The sequence below is a fragment of the Sarcophilus harrisii genome, chromosome 1 (assembly GCF_902635505.1).
Source record: "Sarcophilus harrisii chromosome 1, mSarHar1.11, whole genome shotgun sequence".
In the NCBI taxonomy this organism is placed as follows: Eukaryota; Metazoa; Chordata; class Mammalia; order Dasyuromorphia; family Dasyuridae; genus Sarcophilus; species Sarcophilus harrisii.
The window spans coordinates 662,732,196-662,747,365 of NC_045426.1; the positions used below are offsets into that span (position 1 = coordinate 662,732,196).

The 15,170-nt window shown below is 40.3% G+C and overlaps 1 protein-coding gene across 2 annotated transcripts in view; it reads right to left on the minus strand.

Moving 5' to 3' along the window:
* Nucleotides 1-15,170, minus strand: part of SBNO2 (strawberry notch homolog 2) — a 193,958-nt gene that overhangs the window by 116,264 nt on the left and 62,524 nt on the right. The window contains exon 3 of one of the 2 annotated variants that reach the window (XM_031948032.1): nt 9,674-9,753. The exons of the other annotated variant lie outside the window; for it this stretch is intronic. Coding sequence (XP_031803892.1) covers nt 9,674-9,753 — 80 coding nt within the window. The remainder of the gene's footprint in view (nt 1-9,673; nt 9,754-15,170) is intronic. 2 annotated transcript variants of the gene reach the window in all.

Sequence of the window (15,170 nt, forward strand, 5' to 3'; positions counted from 1 at the left end):
GTGCCTACTATATACATGGCATTGTGCTAAGCAAAAGGAAGGTAAAAGACAGCCCCAGTTTTCAGCGATTTCACAGTCTTCTAAGGGAAGGAGTATGCAAAAAAAAAAAAAAAAATCACATATAAACAAGCTGTACACAGGATAGGATGGAAATGATGTCTAGAGGGAAAGCCCTAGAATTAAAGTGGATTGGGGGAAAGGTTCCTGGAGAAGGTGAAATTGTAGCTGGAGCTGAAGAAGCTAGGAGGTGGGGGATGAGCAAGGAGAGATTTCCAGACATGAAGGATGGCCAGAGGAAGGCCTGGAATGAGGATATATGTGGAAAGTCTAATGGAAGATATAATAAAGAGGGCAAGTCATTCAAACAGCTCCCAGACTGAGAAGAGAATCAGGCACATACATGCACAGGCAAGGAGAGTAGCCTAGTACCTAAGAGGAACTATATTGTTAAGCAAACTGGACTTGAGTCAGAAGATCCAGATTTGAACTGCATTTTGGCCACTGTGCTCAATGACACCAGAAAGTCAATTCTTACTGGGTCTCATTTACTCCTCTGTAAAATGAGATTAGACAAGAAAACCTCTTAGTCTCTCAAAATCTTTTTACTCCAAAATGAGTATTGTGAGATCAGATGAGAATGAGACAGTGCTGCAAAAGGCAGAGCCCTTTGGTGGAGATTTTCAGGTAGCTCACTCCCCATGGATCTCATAGAATACACAGCATTCTGGACCTCCAAGATCATTAGAGCCTTTAAGAGGATAGGGAAAGCTTCATGGAAGACATACCATTTAATCAGGATCCTTGAAGAACGAGGAACACATCCACAGGTAAGGGTGTAAAGGAGGGTGCGGAGGAATCAGAAGAGTAAAGATGCAAGGGTGAAAAAATAGAGAGCATGCTCACAAGGAAAGCAGTTAGTCTAGGAGACAAAGATAAAAAAAAAAAAAAAAAAAAAAAAAAAGTCGCATTCTTAAAGCCAGCATGGACTTACAAAGTCCAGTCCAATTCTCATTTTCCTAATGAGGAAATAGAGGCCCAGACCAGTGAAATGCCCTGCCTTGAGGTCCCTTTTGAGTGAGTGGCGGAGCAAGTTACAAAAAGGTTTTCTGACTCCAGATCCAGGAAGCAGGAGATGAGAAGCTATCTGTGTCCTGGAAGGAGGCTGCCAGCATGAGAACTTGTATTTCATGAGTCAGGACAGACTGTCCACTCCCTGACTGAGGAGAGTGGAGGAAATGTGAGTGTACAGACTCTCCAGTTGGCACTCAGTGACTTCCCAATCAGCTGCCAGGTTTCCTCCATCTATCTCTCCTCCATGTGCTCTCCATTCCAGCCAAATGGAACCGACAAGCTCAACCTCAAACAGAACGTGTCTCCCTGCCTCCCCCCACCTCTAGGACTGGAATGGAATCTCTCAGTCACCTCCAGTAATGAAACACAGCACTGAACCTGCACTGAGGAGACAGTTCAGATCCTCATTCTCAAACTAACTAGCATGGGAACCAGGGCAAGTCACTTAATCTGAGTATTAAGGACTCAGTACCTTCATCTGTAAAATGGGAATATTTTCATTTCCTACCTACCAGGGTTGCTGGGAGGTTCAAATGAGAATTGTGTGAATTGCTCTACAAGGTGATAAGCTCTCTATAAATATAAACTATTTGATTGTTATTCAAGGCACAACTCAGGCCCCCTTTTCTCTATGAAATACTTCCTAGTTTCCTTAACAAAGATAAGCTATCCCAATTGCTCCAATCACATTCTCCAGCATGCTTACTGTGTACATATAAATTCCTTGAAGACAGAGTCTGTGACATCTTTGGCAACCTCAGCTCCAAATGAGACACTGCACAGAGTAGGTGCCCAATAAGTGAATGAAGTTATACGAGGAGGGGGAATTTTGAACAAGTAGTTTAAGTTTTCTGTATTTAAGGTACGGAGTCAAACTATGAAGAATTTCAGCAGGTTTTACAGAGTTTGATCAATGGATTAATGCCAGCCTGGCCTGGGCCTCATGATATTCAGTGCTGCCGTGTAAAACAGAGTAAATAGGTGAGTTTATCAAACCTGCCAATGACATGAAACTAATAAGACTGGTGAGACTTGAGATTTCAAAAGATCTTCCTTAACAGGTTGAAATAACTTCCCCTAAAAAGGGCAAAATGAAACAATTGGGGTATGTAAAATTCTATATTTTTATTTAAAGCCAACAAACAAAAACCAGTGATTTGATTTTAGGATATAGAAGGCATGGATTACCATGAATTGATCTTAGAATAGCCCAGAAGGAAGAGCTCCTAGGCTATGAACAAAATAATAATGCAGGAAGGTGTAGGCAAAGGAGGCCATCTTGGTCCTCCATTCTTATTGAGCCTCTCATTACTGAATGGTTATTGTCCGAGACAAACTGAGGTCTGAAAAAGAACTTAGTTTAAGAAGGTTCCCACTGAAAACTGGGACACATGCATTTTTGATGGAGTTGTGGACGAATTCATCATTCTGAAGAGCAATCTGGAATTATGCCCAAAAAGTTATCAAACTGTGCATACCCTTTGATCCAGCAGTATTTCTACTGGGCTTATACCCCAAAGAGATACTAAAGAAGGGAAAGGGACCCACATGTGCAATAATGTTTGTGGCAGCCCTGTTTGTAGTGGCTAGAAACTGGAAAATGAATGGATGCCCATCAATTGGAGAATGGTTGGGTAAATTATGGTATATGAATGTTATGGAATATTATTGTTCTGTAAGAAATGACCAGCAGGATGAATACAGAGAGGCTTGGAGAGACTTACATGAACTGATGCTGAGTGAAGTGAGCAGGACCAGTAGATCATTATATACCTCAACAACGATACTGTATGAGGATGTATTCTGATGGAAGTGGATTTCTTTGACAAAGAGAAGATCTAACTCAGTTTCAATTGATCAGTGATGGACAGAAGCAGCTACACCCAAAGAAAGAACACTGGAAAATGAATGTAAACTATTTGCATTTTTGTTTTTCTTCCCAAGTTATTTCTACCTTCTGTGCAACAAGAGAACTGTTTGGTTCTGCACATATATATTGTATCTAGGATATACTGCCACATATTTAACATATACAGGACTGCTTGCCATCTGGGGGAGGGGGGGGAGGGAGGGAGGGGAAAAATTGGAACAGAAGTGAGTGCAAGGGATATTGTTGTAAAAAATTATCCTGGCATGGGTTCTGTCAATAAAAAGTTATTAAAAAAAAAAAAAGGCTCCCACTGCATCCAGGGCCATCTCCAGTTGTCTTGACCTATGTCTTGCCACTGGACTTGAATTGACCATGAAAGAGAGAGGGAGTCTGATGACCTTACACTGCCTCACTCACTTAAATCCAATTCACTTGCAAGTCAAGACATTGTCTTCCTGATGTCATTGAGAACAAAGAACAAATAACAACAGATTATTGTCCATGGAGTGGACATGAATATCAATCACCTATAATCCAGCTGCTTTGGGGAGGACATCAAGGAAGTTAGTGGGAAAGCAGGTGGAGGAAAACAATGTGAGACCACCTCCCCAAAAGTAACTGTGTTAATGTGCTTTCCCAAACTAGCAGAGCTGCAGTTAGGAGACATGACTACAGCTCACGGGCAGGTAGAAAAGCAATTGCAGGCATTTTGTTATTGTGGTGGTTTCTCATGGTTGAGAGAGATGTTAAAGGCATTAATGGAAGCAGGAAGGAATTAATTGTAACCTGAATCTGGTGGTAAAAGAAAGGACCATACCTGCTGCTGATCTCCCTGCCCCCCCCCCAAAAAAAAAAAGCCTTAACAACTAGAAAACAGGAAGGGAAGACAACTGAGTATGTCATTCACCAGAAATCACAGAGGTGAGGCTGAAACTTGGAGCATATCAAGAACTACCCTTAACAGTAAAAAGGGAAGGAGGAGACAGAGAAAACAGAATGAAAAGAAAAGTGAACAATGAAACCAAAGCAAAAACACAAGCCCCAAGATCAATAAATCCCACTCTCAACCTGTGGTTCAATAAAAAGAAGGCAAAACTCTCAAGGTTCTCTGGGGATACCACATTTCTGATCAGAAAGGGCAATTTCCAGGAATCTTTGCCTGAAAGCACACCCTTGTATCCTCTTCCTCCATCCTCCCCATCAGTCCAGGAAAACAGAAGGCTCAGCAAAAGCAAGAGAAACTCTATAGAGAAACCAATTAAAATTATTTTCAATTCAATTCTACTAATAATAATTAAATATCTATTGCATGCCTAGCATAAAACTGAAATTAGATTCACTCTTTTCCCTCATGGAGCTCACAGTCCAAAAGTCAAAAGTCCAAAAAAATCATGTTCACAAATAAATATAAAGCAAAATGGGATGTGTTTTAGCACCCAAGAGAAGGGTTAAAAGGGCATAAAAGGGAAAAGCCTGAAAAATGGGGGGCAAGAACCAAAAAGCATTCCGTTAGGCCAGAACAAAGAAGGGGGTCACAAGACACAAGGCAAGAAAGAGAGGTCAGATGAAGGAATTTAGCAGTGATCTTGGAGACACTGAGGAGCCTGGGAAGCGTTTGGGCAGATGGCAATAAAGTCTGAACTAGGGCATTGGATTTGGGGGCAGAAAGAGAAAGACAGATGTAAAAGATGCTGGGAAGGGTGAATCAAGAGGATTTACTGCAGAGCCCAGCATCCCAGAAGAGAACGAGATCTCGGTGTAGACAGAGAAGTTGAATTCAGGTGTTGGTGCTGCTACAAACTCTTCATGTCAGTTCAGGTAAGGCACTGATCTGCAGAGGGGAGGGAGAAGGAAGGGAAGGAGGAGGAGGAGGAAGAGTACAACAACAATAGCTAACATTTATATAGTGTCTATTATATGCCAGGCAATATGCTGAGCCCTTATTTGAGCCTTACAACAACCCAAGAGAGAGGTTATGATCCCTATTTTACAGTTGGGAAACTAAGACAGACAGAAGTTAAGTGACATGCTGGGTCTCACACCTAGTAAGTGTCTGAGGCTGGATTTGAACTCTGGTATTCCTGACTCCAGGCCAGGGACTCTAGCCACTGAATTACCTATCTGCCTGAGAGAGTTGACCTACATAAGGACTAAGGTTCCTTCCAGCATTAAATCCCACAACTGAAGCATTGGGAAGAGTTCCATAAAATAATGAGGTTTCCACCCTTGGTGACTGGCACTAGGCAGTCAGATGCTGGGAATAAGGAGAGGAATTCTCTTTAAAAGTTCTTTGTGGTGTTGACTTGACAGTTGGCCCAGGGCACATCTGTTTGGGGTTCAGAAAGGTAAGATCTATATACCTCATTCCCCAAAGAGTTCTCCCAGGCAGCATTCAAAGGGCAGCTCAAATGCTTACTTTCCTACCAGAAAGAAATGAAAGCCCAGAGCTGGGGGGAAACCTCCCCACTTCAAAGCTGAATTCATGCAGGGAAAAGGAGGTTAACACTATCCGCCAGGTACTTTCACAACTGTAGTTATCACTGAGTTTTTTTGTTTTTTTTTTTTTTTTGGTGGGGGGTGGAGAAGGCTCTGAAAACAACCCACTCAAAATAATGCCTGACACTTAGCCTCAGAAATAGGCTCTGCCAGAGAGAATGTTTCCCCACAATGACCTACAACAATAGCCTTAAAAACCTGAGCATGCAATGGAAACATGAAGGGGGGAGCAGGGGGGAGGAGTATTTTGATTGAAACAGCGAATCTCATTCCCACCCAGTTTGGAGTGTTTTTATTTTCATGCTTGTAAAAATACACAAGTTAGTTCCAAAAGCTTCCCTGCTTCTCTTTGTTTTCGTCTACATTTCCTTTTGTTCTCTCCTGTGCATTAAAAAAAAAAAAAACAAAAAACCCTCCCCTGGGCTATTTCCTTGAAGCATGATTATATCTCTGCACCCCTAATTCTTCCTCCCCATCAAGATAAAACACACTTCCCTACAGCAAGCCAGCACAGTCAATGTGAGTTATGGCCACATTTCCTGCCTTATCCCCAGGGGAGATCAAGGGAGGTGCAATGCACAGAACACAGCCTCTTGTCAGACCTGGCTCAAAGGTGCTGTCCGGTCTGGGACAAGCTGCCCTCCAAGGTCTGATTTCTTACCAGAAGAATGGTTCTCTCTCTGAAGTCGGAGAGTCTGGGTTAATATGTGCCTTCTTCTAGTACATGGGACCGAATACAACTTGCATTGCATCTTGCATCTAGTTCCCCAACACAGCCTCACCCCTGGCAAAGGCGAAGAAAGGTTAAGGACAGGGCTCCACAGATGCTGCGTCCCAGGCAGGCTTGGAACTTGTGCCTTCCTGACTTCAGGTCTATGCTCTGCACGCAGCCCTTCCCACACCTCCGCGGAACGGGCCTCGGTTCCAGAGCCTGTGGAAGCCTTTGAGAATCTCTGCCATCCACCTCTGCCTTTAGTCCCGTCCCCTGCCTGGGGCTCACCGTGGCGGAGTCCATTCCAAGCTGGCGTGGAAGCGTCATGCTGTCGTCCAGGTGTCACATTGCCATCTCGACCACACAAATGTCACTAGAGTGTACCACATGCTTTGCTAATTTCCCTGATCTACTGAGTACAGTAATGTGCCAAAATAAGTAGCATCAGTCTGAGTAAGATCTGCTTTCTGATTTAATCACTCTGAAGGTCTGGGATCACAATTTCCTTTACTAGATGCTAACCAACTTTTAAAATACATTCTAAAATTTTACCAGGGACTGAAGTCAAGATTACTGATCCATAACTTTTGGGGAAAATGAGATAATATCTGTTCTTCCTGAATTGGGGGGCACCTCTCCTGTTTTCTAGACTCTTTCAAAGACAAGAGCTCAGTTATCAATCGCATCTCTTAAATTCTCTCAGAACTCTAGGATGGCACTCATCAGGGTCTGGTTTTGTGAACTAAAAGAGCAGAGAAGTACTTCCTTATGACAGACATCCTTACTTCTCTCTCACAACTCCCTCCATGCCATTTCTGTTTCAGTTATTTCTGTTTCTGTTATTAACCCAAAGAACATTGTCCTGGAGAAAGAAAAGAAAAACAAAGGACGAGTGGAGCAGCTCATGTTTTAATATCATTCTGCTGTCCCAAGCAGAAATCCTCTCTCTTTGATACTATTTCTCTAAATATAGCTTCAAATTTTAAAAAACAAAACAAATCAAAAAAGAATCATCTCTTTTGTGGTCCTTCCTTGTCTCTGCTCATCTTAGATCACTCTGAGAATCAGTCCTCCTGACACATCTTAAAGAACTGTGCTAGGTTCTAGCATTTAGCATCTGTTGCCTGCCCTTGTCTTTTTAAAATCTAAGTTGGTTGGTGACTTCTCTGTGCAGTCAAATCTAATCTCTTTTCCACTTTTTCATCTCTTTAGAATGACTATTTTTTCCATTTACATCCCTCATGGACTGACTTTTTTCCCCCTTTACAATTTCCCTTTACAATTCTATGAGGTCATAGCAATCCTTTCACTGAATGCTTTGAAATCTGCTCCCCCCAAATTTAGGATGCTATCAGCCTGTATTTGGCTTTCCTCAACTCTATCACAAATTCTATGATGAAATGGTTATTTTTCTCCCTAAGTTCTTAGCACTTCCATTCCAACTAGAAGTGTCTTTTTGATGGAGAAAAATATATCCAGTACAATGCTCCTCTCCTTGGTTCCTCCATCTCTGGAAGTATGAAATGATCAGTAAAGAAAACAATTATCAGCTTACACTTTGCTTTTGAAGCAGCTGTCCAACTAAGTCAAGTCTCCAAATAGTGCATTCACACCTCTGTGGTTGGACTGATATATCCAAACTGATGAAATCACACTTGATCGTTTCATAGATTCCTAAAGCTCACTGCTGAGAAGGGCCTTGGCACTTTCTCATTCTAACCCCCTCATTTGATAGATTCAGGGATGGCAAAGAACTTGACCAAGTCTCTACTGACAAGTAGGGTCTGGAATTCAAAAACAAGTAGTGACTCTAAATCAGGGGGGTTTTATCCCCCTCTCTCCCAATCGATTCTCCTTCTATACACATGCCTTACTGAGCTAGATCTTCCTTTCAAGAAAAAGATCATGTCTTATTTTACATTTTCCTTTAACAACCACCATGGTACTTAGTAATAATGCGCTAAACAAGTTTTTGTGGAACTGAGTTGAATAGCAGCCATTCTCTCAATTACCTTTTCAGGATTTTCTCAGAATGCCCTGGGATAAAATTTAATTTATCATCCATAGCAGGACTTCTTAAGCTTTCTCCACTCTCAATCCCTTTTTACCTGAGAAAGTTTTACATAACCCTGGGTATACAGGTGCAAATCAAACATTTACTGATAATAAATCATAAAGAAATTTATTTCAAAACAATTTTGGTACATACGTAATTTTATCATTTATTAAAAATGAAAATAAATTTGCATACTAATGAGATATCTGGCTGTGGTTGTTTATTTTTACATAAAGAATTAAATCTTGGCAGAGTATCTGATACCTTTTACTGGGGCTAAATTTTTCACAATCTCCCATTCAGTTACACAACCCACAGTTTAAGAAGCCTTCATCTATAACACTTTCTAGCTCTTGTACTGTCATTTACTTTCTCACTGAGCTGCCAATATCATGCTCACACATGTATGTAAGTCCACATACTAGAGGAGTCTGCTTCAGAGTTCCACAGAGTTCTGCTCCCCTCTGATCCCACTATAAAAAGCATTCCGGGACTCCGGAGACCTGAGCTGTCTTCCCAACTCCTAATCCTAGTGTCAACTTCCAGGGAAGGAACTTCTCTTCTCTGGGATTTGGGAATTTAATCTTTGTGGCGACAATTATAGTTCAGGAGAATTTCTAAGATGTCCATTATTCCATGAGATCCACGCAACCTTGTGAGACAGATACTACTTCCAAGATCTCTCATGGTTCTAAGTCTAAGGCAGCTCGGGGGCACCATGGTGCACAAAGCATCCCACCTGGAGTCAGGAAGACCCAAGTTCAACACCAGGTGTGTGACCTGGGCAAACCACCTTGCCTCTACCTGGCTCTGTTTACTCAGTCACAAAATAGGTATAATAACCTACCTCCCAGAGTGGTTGTGAGGCTCTAATGAGATAAAGCACTTAGCAGAGTGCCTGACATGGTCAGTGCTATATAAATGCTGATGTCCTCCCTTCCCCTAAGGTCTCTATTTTACAGTAGGGAAGTTAGGGAAGATAAAGTTATTGCTCATAACCACACAGCCAGAAGAAGAGAGAGAAGTTAAGCCCAGGACCCTTATGATTCTGAGCCTAACAGTAGTCCAAAAGGAAGAAGCTAGCTTAGATGTTCTCAGAGGTCCCTTGCAAATGAAATTCTGTGACTAGATGATAATTGTGGTTCTTAACAGCTCTGACAATCTATGAATTTCTACTGTCACCCACAACTCATGACTTGCAAATTCCATTTAGTAATTTAAATGCCTACCACAATAAGATCTATTCTTAGACCTGGTTTAAGAATGTGAAGTTGGAGAAACCTCCATTTCCGGCCTCTTCTCCAAGGGCCATTTTTATTCCAACACAGAAGAGTTTGTAGAATGCTACAATAGGACATTTCCGTTTCATTCCCATCAGTTAGTGAACAATGTGCCTGCTCAATGGTGTGGGCCGGCAACAAACAAACCAAGGAAAGCAGGGACAGGTCCAGAGGAGAAGGGCACTTACTGGTTTTCACTGGTCAAGGATGGGTAAGGTGCGGATGAATAGGCATAAGTATTCCACCAAGGATAATGCAGCATCGAGTTCTGAAAATACAGCAACACCAAGAGTTAGATCTTCAGTGGAAGCTTAAGCTATCAACTGATTCAACAGACACAAAGCTAATTGTGTTAGGAGGTCAGAGATGAGAGCACAGGGGCAAGGTGCAAATACAGACTCTCGGGCCTGGGAGGAACTTCAGTAATGACTCAGTGCAGCCTCCGACCCAATGCCTGAAACCCCTAACAAAAAACCACTCCCAGTACCAGGAACCCTTACCCTATGAGGGGATTCATTCCAATGCTAGACAGCTCAGAGCTCTAGAAAGCTATTTCTTCCACAAACATAAAATTTGTTTCCTTGTAGCTTCCTCACAAGCCTTCCTTCTTTGTTCATTTGAAATCAATCTCTTTAATTCACTGACATTCATTCATTAAATGGCCATTTCTTATGAGCCTATTCTTTTTATCCCTATGTTGAGTACAAACAATGAACAAGATACCAGAATTCTGTTTCTCTTAGATACAAGAGCTCAGAATTTAGTGGGAGACATTCATACGAAAGATATTTAAAAGGAGAATATGATTGACATATTAGAAAGTTACAGTAGTATGGGAGCTCAGAGGAAGAAGAGATCACTCCTAATTTGGACAGTTGTGATGGATATGACCACACATAAAGCATATAAACCTTTAAAAGATATTCATTCATAGGTGATAACAAAGGTGAGACCCCTCCCCCTCCCCAACTCAGACAATCAAGAAAACCCAAAATATGAAATGTGAGAACTGGAAGAGACATGAGAAAACAGAATAAATACCACAACAGAAAAGAACCTGAAAATATACAGAATATTCTAAGAACTGTTGTTTTATTGAATAGATTGTTTCACTCTATTAGTGCTTCATGCCATAGGCAAACTGCCTGTTTAAAAAAATTAATAAACAATCTTGGCTTTAAAAGAACAGTACCTGGTACATAGTAGGTACTTAATAATTTTAAATGCATTATGTTTTATTATATTGTATTGAACTATAAATTATCTCAGGAATCTTTTTTCATCGGCTCCTTAAGGGTAGGGAACATATTTTTGGAACCCATGAATTTTAGAACTGAAAGGGACTTTACTTAGGGAGCTCAAGTTCAATGCTTGTGTAAATCACGAATTCTACCTACAACTTTCCCAACAAGTACTCACCCAGCCTGCACTTGAATAACTCCACTAAATAACAGCAGCAATGAAGTTCTCACTACCTCTATTCCATATTTATATTTAGATACTGTCATCAAAGCTGAGTACAGAGTGGGTACCCAAAAACTCCTTGCTAACTGATACATTGATCATTTTGGAAGCATTAAATGACTAACATCTTGCCACAAAATTTTGCCAACTTCCCCAAATTCCTTCTCAAGCTCCTGTCAGATCTGGAATCTCTCTTTGGCTCCACTTTATAGATGAGGTCAAAAGAAATCCCCAGCCTTCACAGGTTTAACGCCTAGAAAAGTCTGCTTCCTGGTAGAGTTGGCATCCTTATTCCTCTCAGTTCTAATCATTCAATTATATTTCACTAAGAAGCTGTTAGAGGAGAATCATCACCCCAAGCTGCATCTTTCTTTGACACAGGCTGAAGACTTCAGACCTGTTCAGGAGATCACCCTCAGGAAAGGAAGATTGATCTCTCTGTCAGATGGGCCCACAGTCCTATTGATAAATAGCCCTCTGAACTCCAGCAAAGAAACAGACATATGATTTACAGTAAATACTGCTTATCTAGTTGACTAATCACATCCCCAGTGATTCAGTGAGGAATAATGGGTTCCTTTCCTTATCCATGACAACATATTAGGTAAATACTAATAGATTCAGGAGAGAAACTACAAAAACCCTCAGCCTGTCAATTAAAGCTCTCCAAAACCCAATCCAATACAACAAACATTTAAGTGCCTAATAAAGGCAAGGAAGTAAGCTTTGACTTACCTTCTAGTCTGATTTCATATTATTCCCTTCAAGCACTCTGCCAGTTGTTCCCTACATATAGAATTTCTTATGTATTCATCTCAGTTCTTAGAGTTTTCCCCCAGCAGATACATAAGAGTCCTTGACAAAAGGGATAATTTTCCATAAAACTCCAGCCCTTTGTACCAGGAACACTTAAATGGGGGTCTGTTGGACTAAAATCAAAGTGAAGACAAAGATGGTACCCAGAAATTAAAAATGATATGGGGGTCAGTTGGTGCTTCCTTATTCCTACTTTCTTTTCAGGATCAAGATTTTGAAAAGCAGGGGGGGAGGGCGGGGGAAGGGGGAGGGCTGCTAAAATATCATCTGACCACTCATTTCAATATACATTTTTGAACCTAACATGTAGGCTCTACTCTATGAAATAAAATATCCCAACCCCTGTGGTAAATATGATGTCAGAGTGAAAAGGGATCTTAAAACCTGAATATCAGAGCCTTTAGACAGGATTTAAGAAGACAGTTCAGAATTTGGCAGGTCTTAGATTTAGACTGGAGCTTTTATCAGCAAAACTCCCCAGCTAAATTAAAATATAATTTGAAAATGTTTGACAAAAGAAATAAAAACATAATACAGACACTAATTTGTAGTTTTCCAAGTCAATAACCAACAGAAAGGATTCATGTCTATTTGAACAGCTTACACAGCTAATGATAAAATGAGCTCCAAATTAATATATGGCCTAAATATAAAAGTTGGATTGTAAACTAATAAAGGAGAAGAAAAGGCAATATCTTTCACAATAATGAGTAAGGAAAGAGTTTTTGACCAAATAAGGTACAGAGATGATCACAGAAGAGAAAGGGAACAGTTTTGACTACATAAAAATTTAAAAGTTTCTACACAAACAATATCAATGCAGTTAGGCTAGAAGGCAAACAAGAAACTAAGGGAAAAAACCTTTGTAAGTAAATTTCTCTAGGAAAAAAAAGGCTCATATCCGTAATATATGTTGAATTGATCCAAATATATTAAAAGAAGAGATATTCCTCAATTGATAAATAGTCAAAGGATTATTAACATACAGTTCTCGTAGGAAGAAATGCAAATTAACAATAATTATATAAAGATATATTAAAAAGTCATTAATAAGAGCAAGTCTGAGGTTCCACTTGGCACCAAAAAAGAAAAATGACAACTGTTGGCTGGAGAAGCTGTGAAAGGCCAGCACCCTAATGCACGGTGGGTGGAACTGTGAACTGGTGCAGTCATTCAGAAGAATGATTTAGAACTTTGCTTCCCCACACATCACTGAACTGTGCACAGTGCTATACACTGTGAGAACTGTCCCAGTGATACTACCACTAAATATGGTACCAAAAAAATATCAAAGACCAAGTGAAAGGACCCATATATTTATGAAGCATTTATTAAGCACTTAGCTATGTGCCAAGCCCTGCTGCTAAGAGCACAGAAATATTTATAACAGCACTTTTTATAGTGACAAAAAACTGGAAACAAAAGGGGTATCTATCAATTGGGGAATAGCTGAGTCGTGACATAGAAATGTAATTAAATATTACTGCACTGTAAAAAGTTATGAAAGATACAGATTTGATGACACCTGGAAGAGTTATATGACCTAATATGAGAGAAAGGTGCCAGAACAATTTATATAATGACTATTATACTTTAAGACAAACAACTTGGAAAGCCTTCAGAACTCTGTTCAATGCAATGACAATCATAACTCCAGAAAGCTAATGATAAAGCATGCTTTTCATCTTTTAGCAGAGAGATGACAGGACTATAGTAACAGAAAAAATCTAGTATTTTCAAACAAAGGTCAATGTGTGGTTTTTGTTTATTTCCTTGCTTAACAATAATTGTTAAAAGAATTTTAATTTGGGTTGGGGGGAATTTTGAAGGACAAACAGAAGAGGTACTAATAGTGATATCTCCCTACACCACACAAAAAAAAAAAAAAAAAAAAAAAAAAAAAGGAATGAAAGAAAAGAGTATTAATGAAACATTTTAGAACATATTGAGAAAACCAGCAGGAGGTTCAGAAGCAGATCAAAAAAGCAGGGCAATATGAGTGTTCAATTTACTATATACTTTAAAAAAAACTGTATAGAACAAAGATCTGTGATTTTATATACAATCAATCTTCTCTCTGTTCATCTTGGCTAATGAAAATATTCAAGTTTGTTGGTATCTGTCTAGGTCTTAACAAATTGTAAAAGAAATACATTAAAAACATAACAAAGATCAAGGAAAAGGGACCTTAAAAATAGACTATCAGAGGTTGGAGGGGACTTGGAACATAGAATGTCTGAGATGAAAAGAAATTTCGATCACCTAGTTCAAATCCTTCATCCCAAGGGCCAAAAGAGAAATATGAGAAAAGCACAGGGTGAAGCCTGCCTGGGGCTGGTACAGAGTGCAATCAGTGCATTAAAAACATAATGTAATAAGGTCACTAAGCTCCTGCAACTATGAGCTGCTGGGACATTGGTTAGGACATCCTCCAAAATGCATGAGCCTAGGAAAAGACCATTCACAACTCACTTGTACATGGGGCAACGGCCCCACAAAATCTGAAAGGCTCCACTATAACTTACTGATGGAAAATAAAATTAAATTAGCCCTCCTTCTTCCATCTGGAATACTCTTGCTCCTCATCTCTGGCCCTTGGATTCCCCGCTTTCTCCCAGAGGTCTGCCCTGCAGTGACCAGCTCCAGCCTTTTCTGTCCTCAGCTTCTTTATGCGTAATTGCTAGCACGATGTCTCTCCTCACAGACTGGAAGCTCCTCGAGGTAGGGCCTGGCTTCTTTCTGCCTTTCTTTGGAGCCCCATGACTTGGCACAGTTCTGGGCGCTGAAGAGATGGCTAATAAATGTTTTGCTGAGTGATTAACTTGACCATTATTTTCTCTTTGCTTCTGAAAGGTCCAATTCTCTTTTATGCATTCCTTGGGGACATGATTGCCAAGAAGCACAAAGAGATTAAATCTTGGCTGGGGTCTGAACTCAAAATTCTAAATTCTGAGTCTAAGGCTGCTTTCCTGCCCTAAGCAAGCTGCATCAGACTACCTGTATAGCAGACAAAATCATGCTACCTCCAAAGTGTTTTTCAGTTCTTCACAAAGAAACATGAAGAAATGAATTAAAGCCTGTGTGTATGGTTGATACAAAAGAGAGCCCAGGGCTTCAAAGGGGATTTTATACTAAAAGAACTAAATTTCCATCATTAATAATCTATATTTGCATAGCACTTTACAAATTACAAAGCACTTACACAGTCATACCTACTCACACACACATTCTGAAATAAACAGAGCAATGTGTACAATGCCCATTTTGCAGATGGGAAAGTTAAGGCAAGAGAGGTCCCACAGCTTGTTCCATTTTAGAAGCCTAACAGTGGCAAAACCTAGCTTTAAACCTAAGGGTCTATACTGAAAAAGTCAGTGCTTTCCACCAGCACCCCTTTTCCCCTCT